This window comes from Idiotropiscis lumnitzeri, chromosome 10 (genome assembly GCF_059441095.1).
Source record: "Idiotropiscis lumnitzeri isolate Australia: NSW breed Sydney's pygmy pipehorse chromosome 10, RoL_Ilum_1.0, whole genome shotgun sequence".
In the NCBI taxonomy this organism is placed as follows: Eukaryota; Metazoa; Chordata; class Actinopteri; order Syngnathiformes; family Syngnathidae; genus Idiotropiscis; species Idiotropiscis lumnitzeri.
This window is the reverse complement of record NC_142400.1, coordinates 12,176,994-12,203,342: the sequence shown is the minus strand read 5'-3', so window position 1 is coordinate 12,203,342 and position 26,349 is coordinate 12,176,994. Positions and strand designations below refer to the sequence as shown.

Here is a 26,349-nt window from a genome sequence, read left to right as displayed (position 1 = left end):
TCATCAAAACAGACCCCTCAAAGCCTTGGCTGTACCTAGAAATACTGTCCATCAAGGCGATGTCCCCGTGATGCTAAAGAACTTGGGTGGGCCTGCCACTGGAGAGCTTTTTAATCGCCTCTGACCTCAGCCTCAAAGACGGGAGAGCACACTTCACTGTTCCTCAACTCTGCAGCCAGATGGGAAGGTTTCAGTCAAATTGAAGGTTCTAACAATACCTGCAAAAATAAATAAATTAATGTATAAATAAATAAATAAAATTTAAAAAATCACATATAATAAATAATAAATAATAAATAATAAATAATAAATAATAAATAATAAATAATAAATAATAAATAATAAATAATAAATAATAAATAATAAATAATAAATAATAAATAATAAATATACATCCATCCATTATCCGTACCGCTTCTCCTCACAAGGGTGGCGAGGGGGTGCTGGAGGCTATCCCAGCTATCTTCGGGCAGTAGGCGGGGTACATCCTGAACTGGTTGCCAGCCAATCGCAGGGCACACAAAGACGAACAACCATCCGCGCTCACACCCATACCTAAGGGCTAAATAATAAATTTAATATAAATAATTATAAGATCGCTTGAGGTTTTAAATTATTTTTTTGGTAACTTGTCCTCAAAATAAATTAACGGTCATTTTCATTCATGTGAAATTTATTTTAATACATAGAGACAATATATCTATTACTATCTATTAGAATCAAATAATTCTTGCCCCTGCTTCTCATCTTTTCTTCTGCCTGTAGATAGATTAGACATTTGAGCTTCCTTCTGGCTTTTTTATCACACCCATTCACTGAAGGAGAGGTGACCTTCATTAGTGTTGTGCTTCACATCTCTCGGGGTTTATAATAGTATGCCGCTGTGCGTCAGTAGAGTCAATGAATGCATTGCGTGTCTCGCAGCTTTTGTGTACCGTGGTGATGATAATGTCACGCTCTGGATGAGTGAAAGGTGTTCTTTCATGTTCCACTGTGACTTGTGAAGGTTTCTATGCATCTCAGTGTTGGTGCTTATATTTCTACATTTTAATTAATGCTTCTGGGAGAGGAGTGTATTCTTTTTCCTGAACCGGTCCATGTTTGTTATGAAGTATCAATAAGTCCCTAGTGTGGGCTATTTGTGTTACATTTCATCAATATGGAAATACATGAGCCTTGGGCTGCACAGTGAGGGGTGGTTAAAATGTTAGCGTCACAGTTTTGATTTCAGCAACTCGTTAAAATTGTTACCACATGCTTCACTATTTCATTCTTTGTTGGCCAGTCAAATAACAGTGACGTCACAGCATACAACAGTTTCACTAGCGAATGTCACATCAAACACTCCAACGAGCGACTCCTCTAGTGGAACGGACTACATCCAATCAAAATACGTCTCCATGTATTTGAATAATTCTCCAAACAAATGTGCACGCTATCTTAAAACTTGTAACTATGTGAAATTATCTGCTTCTCGTGTCACACGTGCCACTGCGCCTGAGCAGCTCACTAAACTTCTCATTGCGTTCAAATTAATAACTGTTTAAGGCACTTACATTATCAAGTATAAACCAATCTTGTTAAATAATTGTGACTTTGTGGTCTTTTTTATGTAACAATTAAACATAATTTTAAAATTCCACCTGTAAATGTGGCAGTAGGAGCTCTGCTACATTTGGCGGATTGGCGGATTTGAGCTAAAGTCAACGGAAAGGCATCATTAATTCAATAAATCATCATGAAACGTTTCTTAGCTCTTTACCGTCACCATATTAACTTTCCAATATTAGAAACTGCAGAAAAAAAAACTGATCTCAAAATCGCTTTTTCCAACATTTTATAGCAGCAATAGGGATCACAAAAAAATCAATATGATTGTATATTTATGTTCAATATATAAGTAATAATTGTGTTGAGAAAACTACCAGTAATAGGTAAATTTTAGTTATGGTGCTGCATGGTTTAAAAAAAAATCATGATAATGTAATAATAATGTAATAAATGTATCATGTCAGTTGCACAAGAGTATTTGCTCTTTACTTAACTGCATCATGCTCAACACAAGCACTTTTTACAACAGCTGCACTTGACTCCTCAATGAAGCTAATACAAAACTGCTCCTGGTCTGCATCTTAAAAGCTGGCTTTGAATAATCAATGCAGTGCCAGTGACAGTCTTTTATTCCCTTTCCTTCCGCGTAAATGTCTGCTTTGAGGAAAACAAGGTGAAGATTGATGCATTCTGGTGCCACAGAGTCCTGAAAACTGAAACATTCTTCCTGATGTTATGGCTATTGCACTTTCCTCTCCATAGGGGTACTCACTGCAGAAGCTCATATAGCTTAATGAGGAAAACATTCATCCATGAAAAGCCAAAATATTGGGCAGATTGTTATATGTTGAGTAGAGATGTCCATGTAGATTTTGGTTGACATAAAGCAACGTTTAGTTTTTTATGCTTGTATTGAGCGTTTTAGACTCTGCCGTGTGCTCAAATCCTTGGCAGGCTTGTCTAACGGATCTTTTTTTTTATCAATTATTCTCTCGATTATTGCATCGAATACTCGTGGAATCATCACCGCCATCCTTGGGATAGCCGTGATAGGCCGTTGCAGATGAGACTGTTCATTAATCATACAAAATCACACCATTGTTTATTTGTTTTTCATGTCTCGCGGTAATGAACTCAACATTAATATTTAGCAACACGAAAAATAGTTACTATGGAAATGTTTTAAAATGAAATTAATAATCGATGTTGTTTTTTCTTTCATTTTTTAGACATTCATGCCTGAAGTGTGCTTGTGGCAAATTTCAAAGAGGAATTTTAATAGTTTTATTTTAGAAATGGCTTTCTTTTCGCCACTATTTAACCAATGCCAGATTTGTGCAGCGTGTGACTGATAGATGTCCAATGGACAGATTCCCCCACCTGCATTTCATCCAGAGTGATCATGGGCATCTTGGCTGCATCTCTGATAAGTGCTCTCCTTGTTTGGGCTGAAAGTTTAGCGGGATGACCGGGTCTTGGTAGGTTTGCAGTGGTTTGATACTCTTTCCATTTCAATATGATTCATCAAACACTGCTCCACGAGATAAATGCTTTGAACCTCTCCACAACTTTCTCCCATACCTGCCTGATGTGTCCTTTATGCTGTTTGCCCCCCCACACCCCCCCCAATATTCTTTTAACAGACTTCTGAGACCACAGCAGAGCAGGTGCATTTATATCAATACTAGATCGCACGCAGGTGAATTCCATTTATTGTCAGCAGTCATTTAGGACTGTCATTGGCTCATTCCATGCCCCACTTCTTAAAAAAAAAAAAGGAAAATATCAAATACATTTCGTTCTTCACGATTGTGTCCCACGTGGTGTTGATTGGGGAAAAAAAATCCAATTTCATATCTTTATATTTGAAGCCTGAAATATGGCAAAAGGTCAAAAAGTTCAAGGGGACCAAAATACTTTAGCAAACCACTGCAAGCTTGTTCTGTTTGTCAAAGCAAGAACAAACTCATTAGTGGGAATGTTGTTGGCCAGTAATGTATTTCCATCGGCCCTAAGCATTGTTTCCTCAAACATGACAGCTGATGATTATTTGGACAGCTGTGTGCTGTCAGATCAAACTAATAATGTTTATATGTCTGTGTCACAGATGTTGTTAACAAGCCTCCATCCAGTAGTTTGAATTTGAACCTCCAGTTGAGTCCACAATTATCGGATCTTTGAGACCACATTTTGTTTCCCCTGGAATTATTGTCCTTTATGAAAAATTTGACCGGAAAAGAACAAACATTGAGTTTATTCTTCTTCACTACTAGCTTCAACTTTCTTTCTTGCAATGAGAGTTGCTACGTTCAAAGTAAATGCTGCAAATGATCACGCACACTGTGCCTCTTACCTAACAAAATGTTTTAATTAAGTACAAAACAATTCACCTTTATTAGCTCTTGGTTGAACGAGTTTCGGAATCATGATACAGAAAAAAAAAACATTAAACTCTACTGTATGACACATGATCCTTTGGTTTCATTGTTAATTTTATGATTTCACTTCCTAGAGAGCAAAGTAGAATGCAGAGCTATGAACAAGTGAATATTAAGAGAAAGTACAAATGTGAACTTGTTAAAAGAACAGTAAACGCAACCAGGCGTTAAGCCGGTGCATATTTCAACACGCATATGAACTAATAGGATGAGAGTGCTGCCCTCCTCCTCGGGACCAGCACACGCACACACCAGCCTGCAATAAACCCAAGGGACCGATGTAGTTAAAGTTGAACTGGAGGCCAAAGCGATTCTGTTGACAATGAATGCTCTGGTCGTGAGAGATGGAGGGAGAGGCATGTTAGAGCATCACCGCTACAAAGTCACTACCTCACAGAAACCTCCGTGTCAGACATCCTTTATTTACGACGCTAGTTGAGCCCTTTGGCTCTGTAATTACCTCTGTTAACGAGGTTACTTTGCACCCTCCCGAAGGCCCTTTAATTTCGAACTTGTATTTCCACCTTGTAGCAGGTGCTCCTGCTTACCGTGCCACAGATAACAACGTTGCCGCGGCATTTGCTTTAATCCACACGTGAAGTCCCTTGTGATAACTTGAGCAGTTGATTTCTTCAAGTGCAGATTTAACAGGTTTATTTTAAAAGCCAGTTTGAAAACGTGCAAAAAGCACAACACAACGCACTAAGCAGTTGGACACAAGGAAAAATATCGTGTCACATGAGTGATGGAGAGTAAACCCAGCCATCGTGACTTTCAATGAGGCGGTAAATGAAAGAGGGACAACGCCGCAAAATGACATCGAACCGTCGAAAGTTGATCCGCTCGCAGAATTCTGCAAACGTTTTTTAATCTTGTCCTGTGCAAATTTCAGCAGTGTTCTATCAAATGGCACGCTGCCAGCAATATTGTTATGCATTCACAGCAGCTTCTTCTTCTTCCACTTGGTTGCTTACACTTCCGCTGTCATTGTTTTAATCAATTTCTTGTTTGTGCGATTTCCATCTGCGTGTTGTGGCAAAGGGATTTGATGTTCAAAGCGCTTAAGAGTTTATATCCAGAAATATGTCGCAATGTTGGCGAATTATTATGGCAGGCGACAGCCCATTGAAGTCAGCGAAGGTTGCAACATTAATATGAATCATCTGTTTACGTTGCCAGTTCAGAACAGGGTCGAGTGATGGTGATGATGACAGCTGGTGAGCGGGTATAAATATGGCACGGGGAAGAGCAACAGGGAAAGCGCTGAGGAGAATTGAAAAATAATGAACATATATACTCTAATGCAAAGTGAGGAGGCAGCAAAAGAACTGGCGGTGGAAACTCATCTAAGCATCCTCTGCAATTTGCACACCTTTTGGCCATTTATCTTCCTTCACTTACAGCTCTTTCCATCTTGCCAATATGTATTTAATACTTTGCATTAGACTGTGGCCCACAGCTGAATCATTTCTATTCAAAGCTGCGTTGGCCTCGCACACGCTGGGTGTGGAATCACAGTCTCGGGAGCAGATCGACCATCGCTCACTTTGGTTTGCATGCTTGTGAGAGAGTGTGAGTGCACTTGCCCGACTTTTGTCCTTGTCCTCAATTAAGTAATAGGGTTCGCTGCTAGGTTAAGCTAATTGTATGACACTGCGCTTGGGTGCTCTTCCGCTGGTATATGGGTCACAGTTAAAGTGAAGAGGTCAATTCGAATAATTTGTGTCCACTTGTGTGACTTTACACCTCTCAAAAAAAAATATACTGAAAATGATAGCCCTGTGAGATATTCGAATCCTGTGAAGCATTGTCATATGGACTACCTGCAAATGCAAATTGTCTTTGGGATGAGAGCCAGGTTAAATACATTATGTTTTGGCAGCGGCACAGCAATGTGCCAGTAGTTTGTATAATTAGTTACAGTTTGCGAGGTGGAATGTTATGGCTAATTTGGAAATTGATTGAATTTTCCGGTTAGGGTTTTGGAAAAAACAAACACGTCTCGATATTTGGCTGCCTCTAAATTTCTGTCCCCTTAAATCAAGAGCAGGATAAACATTGGCAAGTCTTACTAAAATCGGATTTATTAATAGCTATAACTGTCAGTAACAATATTACAATTGTGATGCATAATTTTGTCAGTTGTGAAAAAACAACAGACACAGTTCTGAGGTTGGCGGTTTGAATCTGAGCTCTGGCCTTCCGATTGCATATTTTCCACATAGAACATGGACGAATTGATGGTGAAGATGTTTGGAAGAATGTGTAATTGTTACTTATTAATGATTAGAATTCACAATGGAATGATAATCTAAGAAGTCAGAAAAATGAAAGAATGCTGCAACCATTAATGCTGTGTTGCATCATGAATGATGTATTTGTGGCTGATGAAGCATTGATGAGTATAGCAAAGTGGGAATGCAGGTCAGTGATGGTTCAGTTCTTTGTGTGATATCAACTGGCCAAGTGTGAGCTATGAGTAAACAATTTTCTTTTTTAGCGCGCAATAATTTCTAATTGGCACAAACCATGATTTAAATACATGATATTTTCTTGATGACTCGCAATTGTGTGGTGACCAGTCCAGATTGGACCCACTTATCACCAAAAGGCAGCTGGCATAAGCTCCAGTTCAAATGCAACCCATGTGAGTCATCTGCATACTGTATTACTGTATTATTATTGGTTTATAGCAGGGAAGAGCAAACTTTTTGATTGGTGGGACACAATGGGTTCTTAAATTTGACAGCGGGGCGGACCAGGAGCGGATGGATGGAGTGTTTTGGTAACCTCACCTCATCGGAGAAAAAAACAATACATTTAATTTTAAATGAAAATGAACAAAAGCATTACAACACAATATGTTTTTTTACACACCACAGTATTAAGAAAATAAAACATGAACAAGGTTTATTCATTTAATTTTTTTCAAGTTTGGCGGGCCGGATTAAAACGTTTAACGGGCCACTTGTGGCCCCGGGCCATAGTTTGCCCACACCTGGTTTATAGTATAAATAACAATAGTGAGTTGGGTGGTGGGGGACTATTGTCTCTCACTTGTAGAGTTAATTATTAAACCACATTTAATGGATCCAGGTCACCCATACATTTTTTTCAATATGTGCACAGGGCTAAAGAAAAAAAATCTCGATATGATAAGAGGGGGCCCAATTGCGAAATAGAAGCCTACTCAGCTCAACAAATATGTGAGCAACCAAGCACAGAGATTAGGTTAAAACAAACAGAATGGAGAGAGCAGGCAAAGCAAACAGACAAAGGTAGAGGAGAAATGGGTTTGGGAAATCCTCTCGGTGTATTGAGCCAATGCGTAATGCATCTGCTGCGTCAGAACATCTTTGCGGTGAGAACAAGGCAGTCGATTAAAGTTCAGGATGCCATGAAAGGTCACTCGAGGAACGAGACAAATTGTCAAAATACATGGGTGGGATTATCCTGTATAACCCGACGAATTCCACTCTCCCAAGACTCCTACATGAATAGGAATGAGTGGCTGAGTTTATTGAGGTGATCTGAGGATCACTAAGTAAATGGCAGATGTCGCAGTCCCGGCATGTTGTCTGATCCAATGAACCTGCCCGAATAAGAAAAAAAAATGGTGAAAACCTTTTTTAATCCCTTGTCGCAGTTCTGTCGAAAAAAAAAAATCAGCTCAGGCTGCCTATGTGAGCATCCTTCACTTCACTAAGTAAGGTTTTGGATGTTCTTTTAAATGTTATCCTTATTTTCAACGTGGTTGAAAAACAAAGGAATTGCAACTTTATCCAACACACACAGGAAGCTGTTCATTTTACATATCTTTTGCACTGTCACTGGAAAGCTGGCGCCTATTCCAGGTGACTTATGGCGAGAGAGGCATACCACTCTGCAACTGGGCCGCCATATATTTTGGCTTGTCATAACAGCGAAAACTGAGCTTATCCCATTTTCATTTTGTGCGAGAGATTTATCTTACATCAAGACTGCACATTCATTCAATGAAAAACTGTTTAACAGATATCATTTTGATTATCTTCGCAATACATTATCACAGTTGTGGAGGTGAATTGCTATCTTCAAAGTAGTTTTACCCCGGAATCCAAAGTTGATTAAGAATGCGAAATGGTGGTGTCATGTGGGGACCATTTCTAGGTCAGTCCATCTGCATAACTGTCACTGTTCTTGACATTAATTCAAGCCACAAATTGCAGTGGTGGCGAGGAAATAAAACCTAACAATCGAGGGACTGAAATGGCACCGCATTCTGTCTGGTCCTTGGCTAAAAAGAAGTCAGCAATAAATCGAGGCTGCGTGGTGACAAGCGATAGTTAATGAAAATAGTTCAAAGAAACAGCAGCATGGGGAAAAATGTCTGAAATGTTAAAAATGTTTGTTTCAAGAGCTGAGTATATTTGACTACTTCTAGGAGTTGGCTGAGTTTTATCTCCTGTTTTAATTTTTTAGTTTGACTTTCAATTCCATTTTTTTTTTTTTTGTTCACGGGCATTAGGGAGTCCATGCTGTTAGTCACTTCCGACTGGATGATAGCTCTTTGCTACTGTAATTCACTGTTGGCCCTCCAGGTAGAAGGTGAATGATGCTAGGAAATTGGCAAAATCACACTTGGAGCTAATGACATGAGTCTGCCTCTTGTCAGCTGGGATAAACTCCAGCTCCCTGGGAGCCTAAAAATGATAAACAATATAAAAAAAATGGATGGATGCCAGGCTTGAAATTACTTTTTTTTTTTTTTTTTTTTTTGAGGAGCAGTAATGTTAAAAAATGATTAAATTTAAGTTGCAAACTTGTAATTCTGAGGAGCAATTTTTTTTTTTGCAGGTTAGTCTCATGAAACTGAAGCAAGGCTTTCATTTAACAATGAATATATGACAATATAACAGGGAAGGGGACTGTAAGGCTGCAGCTATCAAATATTTTAGTATTCCATAATGAAGTATTCCAATGAAATGTGTTTTTCTTTGGCTGAATCGAAACGAGATAATGAGACATTACACGATTTTTTTTTACAGAAAATGTATAATTTCTTAAATTCCCATTATGCATAGCAGCAAAATATACTTCTTTTCTAGAAACATTTTCAGTGGAGCAATTTCAAACGCCAGCATGCATTTCACTTTATATAGCATTTTGGCAAGTATTATTAATTGCGGCTGTCACAGTTTTTGTAACATTTTCATCGCTCCTGCTTGATAATCCGATTGTCCTGGAGCCCCAAACTTTTCCCCATCGGCCTCCTTTGCGTTTGATCCCTTACACCAGGTGGCCCATCGGTTTAACCGTTGTGTTTGCGAAACAATCACAGATGATGCTCATCCATTTGTGTACGAGCATGAAAATAGGATCAGTTATGGCACTAGGTATGTTAATCACAAGCTTATATGCAAATAAGGTTCAAACATAGTTCACCCAGCAACATTGTTATGCACCTGATAAATCAAAGACAGTTTAGCGCCAAATGCTCTGAGTCTTTAATTCCTGGATGTGAAAGAGGAGAGCCCAGATGCTTTCCTTAAAATCCACTGCAATAATTAACTTTAAACACCATTAGTTAATAATAACTGCAATTGTGTTTTTTTTTACGTTACCATGTAATTATGATCACATCTTAGTCTCTAACTGCATGACTGTGCCCAGATGTGCAAATGAAGGTCCGTCGGGGTATCGATGAGGAAGAACTTTGCTTGTCCACACAGAGTCCTCAACTTAATGTGACCAACTCTTTTTTTTTTTTAACTTTACGAAAAGTCCATCCAACTATGCATTCATCCTTTCAACCAATGGGAATGGACATGCACATAAAATACCTTGGCAAGACTTTACAGACTTAAAAAAAAAGATCAGAAGTAGTCATACCCAAAGAAGACTTAATGCCTTCTCACTGGGTCTCATTTCGTCTTATTTTTTTCATGCCATGTGTCATAAATGATCTTTTGGCCACTATTCCCCAAGATGTGTAATTTCAACTGGAAAGAGCGAAGGTGTTCGATGCGAGGGGGGGAATGAAGGGGATTTGGTGGTGGAAAAAAAAAGAGAACAACTAAGGCAGATGGGACTTTGGGGGAGAAGAGGCACCTTTGACCAGCTGGCAGTTGTCTGCAAGGCAGGCAGTGTGTAGCGATGAAATGTATCAGCACGAATCACAGTCGCAACCGAGCAATCGCTCTGACATCTACAACATTGTATGCATATTTATGTGTTGGTCACAAGGCAGGGCTTTGATTTGATGTCCACTTCCTACGTCTCCCTGTGAATTATTTGTGTGTTGGGTGACTCAATAGCCACATGATTGCAGAAGTAATGTATATCAAATATGTGATGGTGGGTCATTGTCAACAACATTGGAAGGATTTAATCTGAAAAATTGTCAGATGATTACGGTTCCAAATGTTTCTCAGATTATACAGGTTTGTGTCGTATTTTAATCCGAGACGCGTTGAATTTGTCAAGAGTTTGATCAACAAGGTCCAAACGAAACTGTTAACCTGCTTATGTCAATTTAAAGATTTGAAATACAATAGCAATGAATTTGCCTTTGCAAATAAATTACAGCGTTGACTGCGTATTATGGAGCCGTCTGAATGTAGCCAACTACTTGTTTTGGTTTTGGTCAAATTAAAGCTTGAGGGGGTTTTTCTTCTTCTTCTTTCTCTTCTCAAACCGCAACAGGTTAATGGAAATCGCTTTGCTGAAATAGTTTTTCATACTGCCAAAAACTAGCTAGTTACATCCTCCATGCGTTAACAAAACAATAAGCTATTTAAATATTTATGTATTTATTTTTAAATCAAAGTTAATTACTTCGGGCAGTGTACCCCCGTGTGAGCAATTGCGCACTGCTCTCACCATCTAAGCGCACACGATGATGCTGGCGTGCACCACATGCACAAATTTCGATACTTATTTCATCTTTTGGACCCCCAGTTTAATCTCCAAACAGGTCGTCACACCATTCGCACTTCCCATACAATAATTTGAAGCACACATTGACACACATTAACTCACATTCACTAAAACATCAGAATATGGGCATTTTTGTTTGTTTCAGAAGTCCTGTGACAAGAAATTTTTGTGCTTTATTAAATGACAACTTTTTCATTATTCAGGAGTGGGCAATGTGTGACCGTATAGACACAAATTGTACTGAGAATTGATTAATTATGCTTAAAATGAATATGTGCGCAAAATAACAGTTACAAACAAGGACTGATTTTATTTGTCACAAATCTCTATTCGCCGATTTGTTCTACTTTGATATATAGATTGTTTGATTTTTTTTATTTTTTTTAAACATATCGACGTGACGTAACTAGTTATGATCTCAGGTGTTGGATATGATATGTGGTACAGATATGGATAGGTATGAACCAGGTTTGGCTGCCGTGTGCATGTCTCAGGTTGCTCACCGTGTTCCGATGGATGCTCAAGGAGTTTGTGTGAATGCTCAGACGCGAGGAAAATTAGAGGGAACATTGACTCCAGGGCATTCTCAGAAAAGGTTCACAGCTGTGTACTTTTTTTTTGGCTGTGCAGATATCCTCCTTTTGACTTAATTTTGTCATAGTTGTATTATGAAGATAAATGTGATTTATAGTCTGAAAAATATGTGATATTGAAGTGACCAATGGAAGAGCATAAAAGAACAAAAGATATTTTTTTCAGATAAGGGAACTGATTTTCACGTTCATCAGTTGTATGTTATCGTCAACTTTTATTGGGGTCAATTGGGGCAGTAACCCCCAAGAATTTGCACCACCGGTGGAAATAAAGCTCTCTTGTGTGGCTGGTGTCACCCACTTCATAATTGTGTCACACATTCGGACTGGAGTACGAACAGTACAACCCTGTAACTTGCAAATTTTATAACCAGCTTTTCAGACACACGTCTGGATAACTTTGCAGCCTTGGTGGAGGTCTTTGCTTTAATGAATGTGATACTAGCCTTTCATTTGTAATGGTCTTGTCTTTCCAGCGGAGCAGTTTTTGTGCCATACTGAGGCCATAGCAGACATTGTGATCCTCGTAGACGGCTCGTGGAGTATTGGTCGTCTCAACTTCCGGCTGGTCCGCATGTTCCTGGAAAACCTAGTCAACGCCTTTGATGTTGGCATCGATAAGACCAGGATAGGTACTTCAACCATCACCTTTCCATTTTGAAACTCGTGTAGGTTGTAAAAATGTCTTCATTTCCTGTGCATTTGCGCCATCAAAGTTTCGGTGTGATTGTAGGTCTGGCTCAGTACAGTGGTGATCCCAGGATGGAGTGGCACCTCAATGCTTTCACTACCAAAGAAGCTGTAATTGATGCTGTCAAGAACCTTCCCTACAAAGGAGGAAACACTCTCACAGGTGCCTTTTTGTTATTGGCATCTTTAATTTATCCATTTCACTCAACTCATTGTCCCTTCGGTTGGTCTTGTATTGCTCTCATTGATAGATTATATAAATCGTAACTCTACAATTTTTTATACCTCCACGCCTGCTCTGTGTTTTTTTTTTTGTATCTTTGTCTATCCCCAGGGCTTGCACTGTCCTATATCTTAGAGAATTGTTTCAAGCCTGAGTCTGGTGCCCGCATTGGTGTACCTAAGATCGGGATCCTCATTACTGATGGGAAGTCTCAGGATGACGTTATACCGCCTGCAGAAAGCCTGCAAAAAGCTGGCGTTGAGCTGTTTGCAATTGGTGAGATCGGGCACACACCGAGATGACAGCAGTTGTGAATTATCACGTTATAGCCCCATTGCAAGTGCCCACAGTTGGAATAGACTAAAATAATTCCCTCTTCTTTGCAGGTGTAAAGAATGCTGATGAGAACGAGCTGCGCTCCATCGCCTCAGAGCCAGATGACTCTCACGTATATAATGTTGCTGACTTTAATGTTATGAGCTCCATTGTAGAAGGACTGACTAGAACGGTGTGTGAGCAAGTGGAGCAGCAAGACAAGGACATTAAGGAGCGTAAGTGGACAATGACACACTAAGTAAATCGCGGGCTAAGTGACTGGAAGGACTACGTGGACCTTGGCGTACTAGTGCAATGTGCAACCAATAGAAATAAAGGTGCATCTAAATAAATTCGAATATCATAGGAAGAATATAAAAGTACCATTATCATGAATTAAACACTCAGAAGACCAGGACTGCGAAATTTGGATATAATAAATAATGTATTAAATTTTGCATTTTCACTAGCTGTAAGGTAAATTCCTCTGAATTATGAAAAAAAAAAAAAAATTCCCGAAATGCTTCACTCTGTTTGTACAGAAAATATATAAAGTGCACCTGTGTTCGGCACCTCTGTGTAAAATGTTCACCTATTCAAGTCACCTAATCAAAGATGTTTTTTCTGCAATATTTTGAAAAATAATTTCATGTTTTTTTTTTTTTTTTAATCCTACTTTTTTTGTGTGTGGAAAACGGTGGTTTTTACCAGTTTTTTTTTTTTTTTTTTTTTTTTTTTTTTAAAGATTTTTTTTTTTTGGGGTTACATTTTTTTCCCTTCCATGCATTTAGAATGTGTGTCAATTGTACGCGGATTTTTGCTATTCTCGGGCTGCTCTGGTCCCTATCACCGCTGTAATGCAGTTTACTGTATGAGTTTCACTATTCGACTCCTTATTCAACATTTTTGCACAATAGCCTCTATCTTATCTTGGGAATTTCTTGCAAGTGTATCACTATGATGGAGGTCTCGCGTTAAATTAACATAGTTAATATTGACAAAAAAAGTATTTGACCTTCAAAAAGATATTTATAGTCAAATTAATATTATATAGTATTTACCATTTTGTTAAGTTAGGACCTCATCCTTATTGCCGTCCATATAAAAATGAACATAAATCAAATCGACCCTAATATGTCTTAATGAGTCCAAACTTACTTATTATAAACATTAAGTCTAAACCAGCAGCAATAATAGGAAAATTAAAATCTAATATCTGTTCGTATAGGGATGGATATATGATGTATTCTGCCTCTGATCTCAGTGCATCCAATTTTTTACTTATTTTTTCACCTTTCAGAACAGCCACCAGAACGAATTGGCCCACCGTCAGTGTTGGTGACATCAGAGGTCACTGCCAGGAGCTTTCGAGTTACATGGCGCCACTCCCCTGGAAGTGTAGCGAAATACAGAGTGGTTTATTTCCCTGTTCAGGGAGGACAACCACAGGAGGTAAAGGCCTTATATCATTTCTGGAGATTTTTCTTCATCAGAAAAATCAGAGTCCGGAATTTAATTTGGTTTTCACTGTGAATATACAGCCCAAACAATTATTAAATCAATCACATTTCATTTGTAGCCCTCAATAGTCTGTGCCTTAATTCGGCATCTTACCACACCATGGCTGATTAATCTATAATTCCAACTTTATTTTGTTCTTGCATAAGTGTGCCCTCGTGGTCAAAGCAAGGTCCAGAACAGACACAATCCAAAACGAAGAATCTTCACAAATAAGTGAAAACTTCTAAAGGGCGGGAGCAAGTTTGAATTCCTTTTGTACTTTAAAGTAAACTTTTGTTCATATTGTTTATCAACTCCAAACCAAAAATATAACAGCGCATGCTTTAGAGCCAGGAGGAAAGTGTTCTTCATTCTTAAAGTATGAAGGGGCAGTGGATGGAGCTCATGGACTGATCGTTTGACATTCCCGTCATCTTCCAAAAAGACACGTGACCAAATTAGTCCAAATAAAGCCACATTAGGAATAATTCTGCTCTTGAGTTTGAACCGTTTTTACTTATGCTTTGACTTACTTGCCACCAGTTCTTAATTCTGCAAGTGAGGAGACGTTTCCAGAAGAACCTGAATCGTAGCATACTTTTCAAATTGCCATTCAGGTCAAAGTGGCGAAAACGTATTCCATGACCTGCATCCCAATGACAAAATCCTTTCCTTACTGTTGTCCTTTTCTCCTCTTTTCTGTTCATGTTCACATCACTCTGTTCTGTTATATTTTCATTGTACTAACATTCATTTTGCCACTTTTTTCCCCTCAAACATCTGCTCCCCAATCTCATCTGTTTTTTCTCGCACCCCTTCCACGCACCCCAGGCTGTTGTCGACGGCCGTGACACCTCTGTGGTGTTGCAGCATCTCAACTCGCAGACCGAATACCAGCTGTCTGTGTTTGCTGTGAATGAAGATGAAGCCAGCGAACCACTAAGAGGATATGAAATAACTCGTAAGTGTTTATGCACACATCTGCTTTTGAGGCAGTCACATACAAACATGTAACATTACAAGTTTAGCAGCGTAATAAACCGTTAAAATGTCTCGGTGACCGAGCCAATCGCAAATGATTATCCCCTTTAATTTAAGAGGACAAAACCACATGTATACACTTCTCTTGAAAGTTCGTAAATAGTTTATCAAAAACATATTTAAAGGCACAATCGTTCTTAAAAAAAAATAGGAAAACTTTTTCTTCATAAGTTTACTTGCTTTTGTGCTTCTATCGTTAAAGACACACAGTCGGGGTGCGTGCGTGCGCGTGTGTGTGTGTGTGTGTCCAGGATGTATAACAAATGTCTTTTTATTAAATCTCTCTAACAAAAGAGTCCTTTTTGCTATTCATACAGTCCATATTATGCAGAGCAGACATCCAGTAATAAAGATTTAAAAGTAAGCCAAGGAAATAATACATGATTATGTTTTCAATACACTTCCATGCTGTTTTTGATGACACCCATTATATGGAGGTCATTTTTTTTTTTTGTGCGTCATTAAAATTGATTCACGACTCTATTAGTGCAAAAATAAAGTTGTTTAGTTGCAACTAAGGCCTACACCAAAGATGAGATTTTTAACATTTGGACAGTATTCCGCTTCTGACTGTTTTTCGCTGTGTGCGGTCTTGTGCATATGCAGTGGCTCTTCCCACAGTGACAGGCCTCCAGCTGTTCGATGTGACTCACAACAGCATAAAAGCATGTTGGGACAATGTGAAGGGAGCATCAGGCTACATGGTGCTTTATGCGCCGCTCACTGATGATGGAGACTTAGCAGAGAAGGAGGTAATGTTTAAGACACATGTGAAGCAAACATACTTTTTGTTGTTTTTGATTCCTTTCTAAAATGAATTACTGACTACAAACAGAACATTGTTTTTTTTTTTTTTTTAATTTTTATTATTTTTGACGTTTTGTCTGCAGGTCAAAGTGTCAGATGCAGTGAACGAGCTGGAGCTCGATGGGCTGATCCCCCACACAGAGTATTCAATCACAGTTTATGCGATGTTTGGAGAAGAGGCCAGCGAACCCATTACAAACCAGGAAACGACTTGTAAGTGTTGCATCGCCACACACTGTAAATTTAATTTACATTCCAGAGAATATATTGCAAGTACTGTAGCACAAAAATGGCGACTATACTGTGTGTTCTCTCGTCAAACTCTACATCATGATGAATATAAACATATATATCAGCACAGCTCTGTTCCGCTACAAATTACATCCATAACAGAATGGTTCATGTCTCATTGCGGACAAAGCTGACTTTATTTTCTTTCTAGCGACATATATTTTGCGATCTTGTTGGAGCTCATTAGATTGTGCAGGTCGACTGTACTGTTTCTCTCTCTGTGCTCAGTGCCCCTTAGTGCGCCCAGTAACCTCCAGTTCTCTGACATCACCCACAAGTCGGCACACATCAGCTGGGAGCCCGCGGCCAGTGGAGTGACTGGTTATCGTGTCACGTGGGTCAAGAAAAATGGGCGGGTCACTGAGGAGGTGTGTGGATGAAATATGTTTTTATGTTGTATGCTTGCAAATATTGTTTTTCAAATATAAGAAAATTCAAACAATAATGGTACAAATACTGTGAATGCATTTCAATAGTGGTAGGAAATATATTTGGAAGCAGCACATCCCTTCTTGTTCTTGACAAAATCACCCAATATGCAAGCAGATGTGGTTGCTGAAATGTAATCAGATTGTGTGTCTTTCAGATGGAAGTTGGGCCCGTGAGCTCTTACGACCTCAGAGGACTGACATCTCTGATGGAGTACTCGGTGGCTCTATTTGCTCTGTATGATGAAGGCCAATCAGAGCCGCTCACCGATGGATTCACGACTAGTAAGTCCCTTTTGATGATACTGAGGAATGGCTTTTAGATAGTTGTGTGGATTTGTTTTACGATTGCTGTTTCAGCCTAACACTAATTGAATTGTATCAAATCCCATGCCAGCTTCTGGATATTTTTTTTCTTCATACAATACAATACAATACAACTTTATTCATACAGCGCATTTCACAACAGCACTTTCCATATGGTGCAATATAAATTAGCAGAAAATTCAAATAGAAATTAAAACACATTTACAGTAGATACAGAAGAACAGCAAAACAGCGACAGTCTCATGTTGAGACAAATGCTAAAGAATAAAAATGTGTTTTAAAAATGGTCAGAGAGGGGGCATGCCGAACATTCAATCATCCTTGGAATAGCGACGCGGAAGTAGAAATATTTTGGGGAAATGAGGCGAGGCTTTTCGATCTCATTATATGGAAACGCCCACTAAAAATGACGTCACTGCAAAGTAAATGAAGTTTCTGCGTGGCTGAATTACCGCTACTACTTTTCTTTTTAATTTATATCACATATTGGGATCATATTGCTTTGTGCCAGTACCAGCAACAATTTACCTGAAGAAGTAAATAAATGCTCACCTAACTTGGTCTTCTAAATTGATTGTATTTCATTCTACAAAGCACTCTCTACTGATGGCAATTTATTCCTACTTTCCATGAAAGGATGTATCAATACCGTTCAAAGGTGAGACATTTTTCTCACAGCGCCAAACAGTGCGGAATTTTATTGCACCTACTGCTCCCTCTGCTACATTGGCAGCATGCCCACCTCATTTACACCTCCGCATAATAGCTCAGGCCCATTAAAAGGTCATTTCCCTGTCCCTGACTATTCAATCATACTAACAGTTATTGATTGGTCGGAATATCCCTTTAAGCAACAAGCGACAAGGCGTCGATGCTGAGTCAGTGGAAAAGAAATAGAGCTTTGGCAAGAACATACCGGTCTCCTCAGTTGAGAACAAAGTGGGTTTTTTTTAGTCACTTGATTTAATGAAGCAAAGGCCATGTTTTTCTTTTTTTTTTTTTTTTTTTTAAATGCCCATACATGCATTTTATCGAGTCAATATTTATTTTCCTTATAGTACAACTTGCTACCATTGACAATTTTGACAGCTCCCTACTTGACATATAGACGAACAAAATAAACATTATGCTTTCAACGCAACTTTATCTCACAGCTCCAGTTCCAGGTCCGCTACATCTCCGTTCCAGCGATGTCACTCCAGATGGCTTCCGGGTTAGCTGGGATCACTCGGCAGATGACATCATCGTCTATAGACTCTCCTGGGCACCACTCACAGGTGGCGACACAAAGGAGGTACGGTATCAGTAATGAGCACTTGCTACATGGCTGCCGCAGCAGTAGAGGTTGACATAGAAGGGTTCATGCTCATACCAATGAAGGCATTTTAAAAAGCCACCATTTTGTCCTCTCTTCTCATCTATTTTAAAAATATTACATGAGTGAACATTTAATTAAAAGCCAAACGTTGTTATCCTTCTGGGTGCCACTATTGTTCAATACGACAGCAGTCTACTTATGGCTGTGTGTGCTCTGATAAAGTGGCGCGTGTGCTGCTTGCACCTAACTGCTTCACTAGAGCTGGTAAAACCCCAGACATGACTGAGTATAAATAAAGGCTGAATGGAGCAAGAAATGAATGGCTCGGGTGTTTTATAACACTGATCTAGACCTTGGAGACAACTGTGAGGAGGCGATAGAGCTCTCTTGTGTCTTTAAAGTCTGTATGTGTGTGTGTGCGTGTGTGTGCGCGCGTGGGTGGGGGTGTCTGCTTGTGTGTGTGTGCACTCTTGGTGAGAGTGATCAGTGCTGGAAATAACAATCTTGGGAGTTGGAGAGGTAGGTTGCATGCGGGGCTCGTGAGCACTTGCTTACCCACTCAGCAAACATGTACCAGCAGTCAGGGGCGTAGTTGAAAGGAGGCGCAGGGAGGCTTTCACCAGATGGGGGAATCCCCCCCCCCCTCACACACACACACACTGACAGGCGTATCAAATTTCCTGTGGCCGATTCCAATATTTCACATAAAAACATAACGATAGCCAATGAATCTGTCAATTATGTACAAAATATTATATATAATAAATAATAGGGATGTGTGATACCACTCACTTTTTTTATACCAAAATAAAATTCAAAAAATCAAAATAAGAATATATTAAATGGATTTAGGATAAATAAATAATAAAATATAGCCATTGAGAGGAACAATACCACTCATATTACAATTTACAATATAATAAAAAAAAATGACAATGGGTGAGAATACACACGAGTAAGTAAAAGTGCAATTTTGCCAGTACTTTGGGTATTGGGCATTTGATTATCTGAATAGTTGTGCTTTACTGCCATTGCGGTATATTCAACCATAGTTTAACAGTTTGCTTTTTTAATTGTTTGGCCACTGTGGAGATGAGCAGTTACATGCAAAACAATGAGCATTTGTTCCTAAATTGCTTTGCTCCTGAATAATTTGTACCCATCACTTGTGACACGATGGCTCTACCCCTACCAACAGCTATTTAATATTACAAAGCAACACAATTTGACTGGCACTCCAACGGAAGACCATTCAGACCTATTATAAACTGATTTATAAGATGAATACTTTATGTATGAGAGTCATATGATGAAATGTATTCATTTGTACTTGTTTTATTTATTTGCACCCAAATACATCTTTTGAATCTTTTGTTATTGTGTTCTGCCACCAAAACTCCTTTCTTTAATTTGGCATATGCCCCTGAGGCTTATGCATAAAACAAAGTTACCATAAATAGATAAATAGAAATATGCCTCACAAACACAGGAAGATTAAATCATGAAAGATACACTGCGGTCTGGTTGTCGAATTACTTCTAATTTGAGAGTTATTCGGCATGTAAGTTTCACCTTGGAGTTTTATTTGTTTTTGTCTCAAACAAATTACAGATGTTGTTTGGACTTCTGCCGCTCCAGCTGGCAGTCACTGCACATGTTTGAATTACTGTCACATTATTCGCAGAGCATAGGGAACGGGTTGGCCCACAAATCAGCATATGTATCAGTTCATTGAAATACATTGGGGGGGGGAGAAAATATTACCCCGCCAAAATTGTTTTAAAAAAATTCTGATAAATTCCCAATACTTAAAATTCAATTAAAAATAATGGGAAAAATTAAAACAACTTGCTAATAGATGAATCTGCAGGTGACGAGCATAGTTTTTAACCCGGATTTAAAAGCATTTATTTTTGGGGCTGACGTCACCTCTGTTGGCAGCTGATTCAAGTTGCGTGTTGCATAACAGCTAAATGTTTGCTTTGAAACCTTGGCTCCCCTAATTGAGTCTTACGACCTTAGAGCTGTACTGGTTTTAAATTCAGTTAGCATTTAAAGTATTATGGACTTAACCCATTCAGATTTATAGACCAGTCGTAGAATTTTAAAATCTTTTCTATTGCTAACTGGCAGCCAGTGCAACGCCTTGAGGACTGGACTAATATGTTCTGATCGATGTGTTTGGATCGGAGCCCAAGATGCAGTTACCTGAGTGAGCTGCTGTTGTTTTAGCTCTTTTGTCAAAGTCCCCGGAGAAGACTTTTACAAAAATCAAGTCTACTGGAGATGAAAGCATGGATAAGCTTCTCCTGCTCTCCTTGTTTTTTAGCTGTCATTTCAGCTAATACATATCAATTTCATTTCAGACACATAATGGTGAAGGAATTTTGGCATTAAAAATATAAAAAAATATCACTTCGGAATTCAAATGATAACAACGACCAATTTATCAAATACTCATAGTAATAAAATATTTTTTATTTCTTATAATGAAATACAATGAGGTATACCTTTCCTGTTTCCATTTGTGTTTTGCAATGACCCATTTGACCATCATTTCTCTTTGTTTACTTAGGTTCCCTTATTTTAGTTTCTATTGCCCCCGCACGACGAATTAATGACCTTGGATTTAGAAGTCTGGCATTGAATTCAGAGAATAAATACTTCTGCCAGATTACTGGTCTGTTGCCACAAATCTATTATTAAATTTTGACTTGTTACGAGTCCCTGCTCTCTTTGACTACTACTATAGAGGAAGTGTGGACAAGACATTTTAAAATCTGGAAAATACATAAACAGTGAAACATTCTTGAGTTGGATCATATGTAAGTCTAGGCATGCATTTTTGCGAGAATGGAATATAAAATGTGCGTTTTTCCTTTTTAGGTGGTCCTGAGTGGAAGCGATAACCGATACACTTTGACAGATCTCAGGCCTTCCACAGCATACGAAGTTATGGTGATGGCAGTCTTCAAAGACCAGTCAGAGAGCGACGCTGTTTCTGTCACAGAGACCACTTGTAAGACATATTTCACAAGCACCAGCGATTCCTGTTACTAACTGAAGAACTTGACCTTGACACATGTAATCAATACAATAGAATTTGTCCAATTGCTTACTCTCACGCTGCACTTTGCTCTCAGGGCGGTACAATGCCAATCAGCTCAAACATATGTCGCATCATCAAAAAAAAAAAAAAAAAAAATTCTGTATTCAGACTCTCACTCCACATGTGACTAATTGCATTGACTTGTTTGTCCTTGTTTATCTCAGAGGAGAAAATCTATTTTCCCCATCAATGATTTGTATGTATCTATCTAATTACCTGAGCTATTGATATAGAGAGTTGCTGGGTTTCCTCTAATTATGTGATTGATGCTCTCTGTATTTCCCCAGTGGCCAAGACAACAACGATCGCCACCACAACCTCTGGTAAGAAGAGCGCAAATAGACTGCAGAAAGAGTAAAAATGTCCGTGATGAAATATAGCGAAACATGACACTCATTACCACACCTCGTTTAACATCTGTCAGATGTCCAAATTGTCACACAGTCAGACACATTGTACATTTATTATACTGTAGTGGGACCCAACTTCCATCATGCACATTTGATGTATTTTGCCCCAAAGAAAAAAAAAGAAAAAAAATTAAATTGAGGATCAGTGATGTTAAAACATAAATTGTTTCTGTAAGCGTAACGCATTTCATCTCAACGAAAAGAAGTCTACACTCAAACGGTCATTGCTTTTATTGAGCCTCAATGGAGAGCCTTGCTGAGTTTTAATTATGGTTCAAGCCAGAGTACATTTACAACGTCTTAAGTCACCAAATCTCAGTGCACACTACTAGTATTCCACACATCGAGTGAGTTCCGGGAGAATTTCGAACGGTTTCGAGTCTCATGCTCTGTCTTTGTGTGATCAAATCAAATCCGCAACACAGACAAGCAAGTTACGGTTGTGTTACTGAATTGGATTCACCCAGCAACTGTGGTTCAAACTAATTATTTCAAGGGTGACCCAGAGGCGATCTGGATTGTTTTTGTGTCGTGTGTGTTAAAGCCTTTTCCCAAGTCAAAGCTTTAAAAATTCAAAACAAAACGTAATATAGCTTAAGGCTTGCTTGGAATTTTAAAAAGTGAACATCTATATTCCAAGGCTTTTATTTAACAGTTTCTTCATGGAAGTAGCTTTACAGATTTTAGCAATTCAAGCTTGATTTATGTGCACAAACATTTTAAAGGTGCTATCAAGACCATTGGCAAAAAAACAACAATAAAAAACCGTTTGTGGAACACACTCCCATTACAACTGTCTTGTAATGTCTCTGACATTTTAAATCTGTCCAATCCATTGCTGACAGCAGCACATTTAAACCTGCTACCAGTTTTCAGAGACATTTTGATGGATAAATCTGACCGTTGAATACTTTGTGCCGATGCTGCCATTGCACAGCCCCCCGCCAAGCGGTGAGGAATCTTAAACTGAGTGACGAGACCATGCAGAGTCTCAAGGCATCATGGGAGCTGGACGACCCCCGCGTGGAGCGCTTCAGGCTGTCCTACACCAGCATGGGGGCCGATCACAAAGTGGAGACGGTGAGTTTATTAAAGGGGAAGTTAGGTCAAATCATTTATTTACAATAATTTGTTCTATGCGCCCTCACATGTCTTATCACAGTAGTATGATTAATATTGCATTTGTGGAATTGAATTAAGCAGAAAAATCCACCCGTCTTTATCTATCTCAGTGGGCTGCCTATTCGGCTTGTACTGTCACTTACTGATAGCACAGACTATATGGGATAAACTCATTTCCAATTTAGTTCAGAGGGTCTGATTGATATTTATGCTTCCCATTTATTATTAAGAAATCATTAATGCAGTCACTATCTTCACATAAATGACTATCATACATTTCTAAAAGATATGTAATAAAAACTCGCTCCCAACCGATATTTGTAGCCCATGCAAATTCCAACATTTGGCAGAATAAAATTCTGATAATTAATGAATTGGCCGATTAATTATAAAAAATAGAAAGAAAATAAAAAGAAAAGAACTTTTTGTTTTTCTCCTTTATTACTGACAACAGTAAAGTTATGAATTATAGGCATTATATTTGATTCATTGACAGTACTTTGTTCTTTAATTAATTCATTTAACTTTTTAACAGAGAACACCACAGGCAAAAATTGGCCAATTTCGTTTGGGGGCGGGGGGTAGGGAGATATTTGAACATCATTAATTTTGTCTCATTTTGTAGTGTGTGTGCATGTTAGAACTAATTTGAATACATGGCAACTTTTTTTTTTGCAGATTTTTTTCTTCTTTTGCTATTTTCATGAAATCTGTTAGTCTCCAGTAATACCATTGGGTAAGGGTAATTTGAGCAAATTTGTGTTTTCAGAAGTGGTAGCCCCGTGAATGAATTACTAGCCAAGAAGGTTGGCGACCCCTGCCTTTAGCACTGTGACATAATAAGGAAGATTCAAAATGGCCGCCTCCTGAGATGGATTAAAACAGTTGGAATCATTATCTTAAATCATATTCCACAAATCCAATATAAATCAGAATACCATGTGTCAACTAGTGGGGGTCTATAGAAGATATTGTAAAGAAACTTTTTGACTTGACTTCCCCTTTCAGCTGTGTAAGCCCTTACCAAGTAAAACCCAATAATGTTGGTAGTGCGTATTCATGCTCTTAAAATTAATCAACTGCTGTCAAGTTTTTAAAATTTCAACATTTTGTTTTCAAACTCTCTTATGAATGTTAAAAAAGGACAGTCAACTTAAGATGAAGTAGAAAACCCGCACATATACATGAATGATTTTGGTAGAAATAAATAAATAAATGCAAAAAAATTACACATCTCTCGTTTTCTGTTCACATCATTTTGCGTTTCACACATCAAAAATTCTTGTGAGAACACGCTGGGGAGTTGTATACATTGATTTTACAAAAAAGTCGACAACATACTTTGTAGTGGTTGGTTCTGGTAATCACTCACTCCCATCAGAAAACCGATTACTACACATTTAGTGCCGGTCCACTTGGCCTCCCCAATCCCAGTTCGTTGATGCTCACCTTCCATCTCAACCAGCGACTCCCTTACCTCCCTTCCATCTGTTCCTCCTACCCAACTTTGCCTCCCTTTACTTTCATCCCTCTACCACTTTTTCCCCTTCTCGTTTTAATTTCCCGCTGTGGCGTCAGAGCCGCACAAGATGGAGAGGCCTGACCAAGCCAGAGGACATTCCATTATCCTTTCAGCAACCATTTACTTCAGCGGCTTCAGAGATGGGTCACAGCGGAGAGACGAACAAAAGAAACAATCAGGGTTGGATGAGGAAACAGTTGCTAAACAAAAGTGGGACAAGGGCTTAAGCCTGACCACAGCTTGGCACATAATTGTTCTTGTGTCTCTTTCGTAAATTTGAAGCGACTCAGAGCAGGCAAGCGTGATAGTCGTGTAGTGCTTCAAAGAGCTCACTTTTGTGAAGATGGCATGGGATCAATTCCCTCTCAATTGCCTATTCTTCATCAACCTGCTGTTGTCTTGCAACTGATCCATGGGGGAGTCAGCCTTTCATCCAAATCAGCTGTGATAAGGGCCGTCTCTTTCCGTGACCCTCAACTGAATAAGCAGTGCGAAATTGATAAATTGATTGGCAAGTGTGTCAGCAGCAGCAAATGTTCACAACATGAGCCAACAGTTAATTATTGTGTACAGATGTTATCATCACTAGATTTTCTCCTGGACAGTATTTTTAATTTTTTTAATTGAAAGCTTGAAGTACTTTTTCATGCATGTTTGGCATTGCAGATGAATGTAACAAAGAATGGTCTTGGGAAAATCAGTAGATGAGAAATCTGGAGGCTAGTGACTGTTGTTTTGTATGTTGAGATGGCATTTCATATTGCTTGGAAACGTTGCACCCCCCCCCCCCCCACGCGCGCAAACTGTGCTAGCTCAAAATAAATCAATTTTATTGTCGGGTGATCACCTTATTTTGTTGTCTTCTGACCACTACTCATGCTCGCACCTTCATCTAGGTTAGAAGACCCGCTTCAGATTGAGTTCTTGTCAAGTATTTATCCATGGCCTATACATATTTGGCAAAGATACTTTACCTTCAGTAAATGAATAATCCTTTTCTGACAAATTTAGCTCAATTAAAAATTTCCCTGCGGCCCATTTCATGATCTCTTGTGATACGGGTCACAAGTCTCGGCCACGTGTCTCTATCTTCACTGCTTTTATGGAGCCAATTTTGAATCCAAGTCTCCCTATTTTTGTGGGCTTGTGACCCGTAAAAAGTTGGACTGGCACAGTTAATTTCCGGTCCGCCATAGTGTTTTGAAAATGGCTCATCAAATTTCTACGGCGAATGCAGATCTTGATGAAACGCTCCAGAACGATCGACCTTAAAGTTAGCCTTGAGAGGACTTTTTTTTTTTTTTTTTTTATATTACCTGCCACTGACTGTTTCGAAGAGTCATCATCACTCAATATGAGTCTTGATTCATATTCACATCTCAACCACACACCACGGTGATCAGGTTACTTTTGTACGATATATAACTCGGCCCTTTGGTGAGGCTGAATTCTTAGGCAACCAATTTATTTGCTGGGAACAAGCACATTCAAATGCTGAAAGAGAAGTAACTTCAACACTAATACCCCACTTTAATTGCTCCATCTCACTCTTGGCCTCATGTGACTTTATTGACTGAGCTGAAGTGAGCAGAATTGCTGAACAGTTGTGCTTTAAATCCCTTAAGTTACACATAGCATTCTGCCATCTGTCACCAAATGAGCCTTGCCCCCCGTTCCCCCTCCCCTCCTGCACCCACACCCACGCACTAAATGCGTTTATTTCATCCCAAGAATGCCCTTACGGTA

General features: G+C 38.9%; 1 protein-coding gene across 1 annotated transcript in view; it reads left to right on the top strand.

Annotated features, from left to right (window-relative positions):
- col14a1a (collagen, type XIV, alpha 1a) overlaps positions 1 to 26,349 on the top strand; it is a 91,664-nt gene that overhangs the window by 14,992 nt on the left and 50,323 nt on the right. The window contains exons 6-19 of the mRNA XM_088306579.1: positions 11,977 to 12,132; positions 12,234 to 12,353; positions 12,525 to 12,689; positions 12,800 to 12,964; positions 14,029 to 14,180; positions 15,060 to 15,189; positions 15,876 to 16,021; positions 16,160 to 16,289; positions 16,596 to 16,735; positions 16,954 to 17,080; positions 18,277 to 18,416; positions 21,327 to 21,459; positions 21,837 to 21,872; positions 22,897 to 23,039. Coding sequence (XP_088162705.1) covers positions 11,977 to 12,132; positions 12,234 to 12,353; positions 12,525 to 12,689; positions 12,800 to 12,964; positions 14,029 to 14,180; positions 15,060 to 15,189; positions 15,876 to 16,021; positions 16,160 to 16,289; positions 16,596 to 16,735; positions 16,954 to 17,080; positions 18,277 to 18,416; positions 21,327 to 21,459; positions 21,837 to 21,872; positions 22,897 to 23,039 — 1,883 coding nt within the window. The remainder of the gene's footprint in view (positions 1 to 11,976; positions 12,133 to 12,233; positions 12,354 to 12,524; positions 12,690 to 12,799; positions 12,965 to 14,028; positions 14,181 to 15,059; positions 15,190 to 15,875; positions 16,022 to 16,159; positions 16,290 to 16,595; positions 16,736 to 16,953; positions 17,081 to 18,276; positions 18,417 to 21,326; positions 21,460 to 21,836; positions 21,873 to 22,896; positions 23,040 to 26,349) is intronic.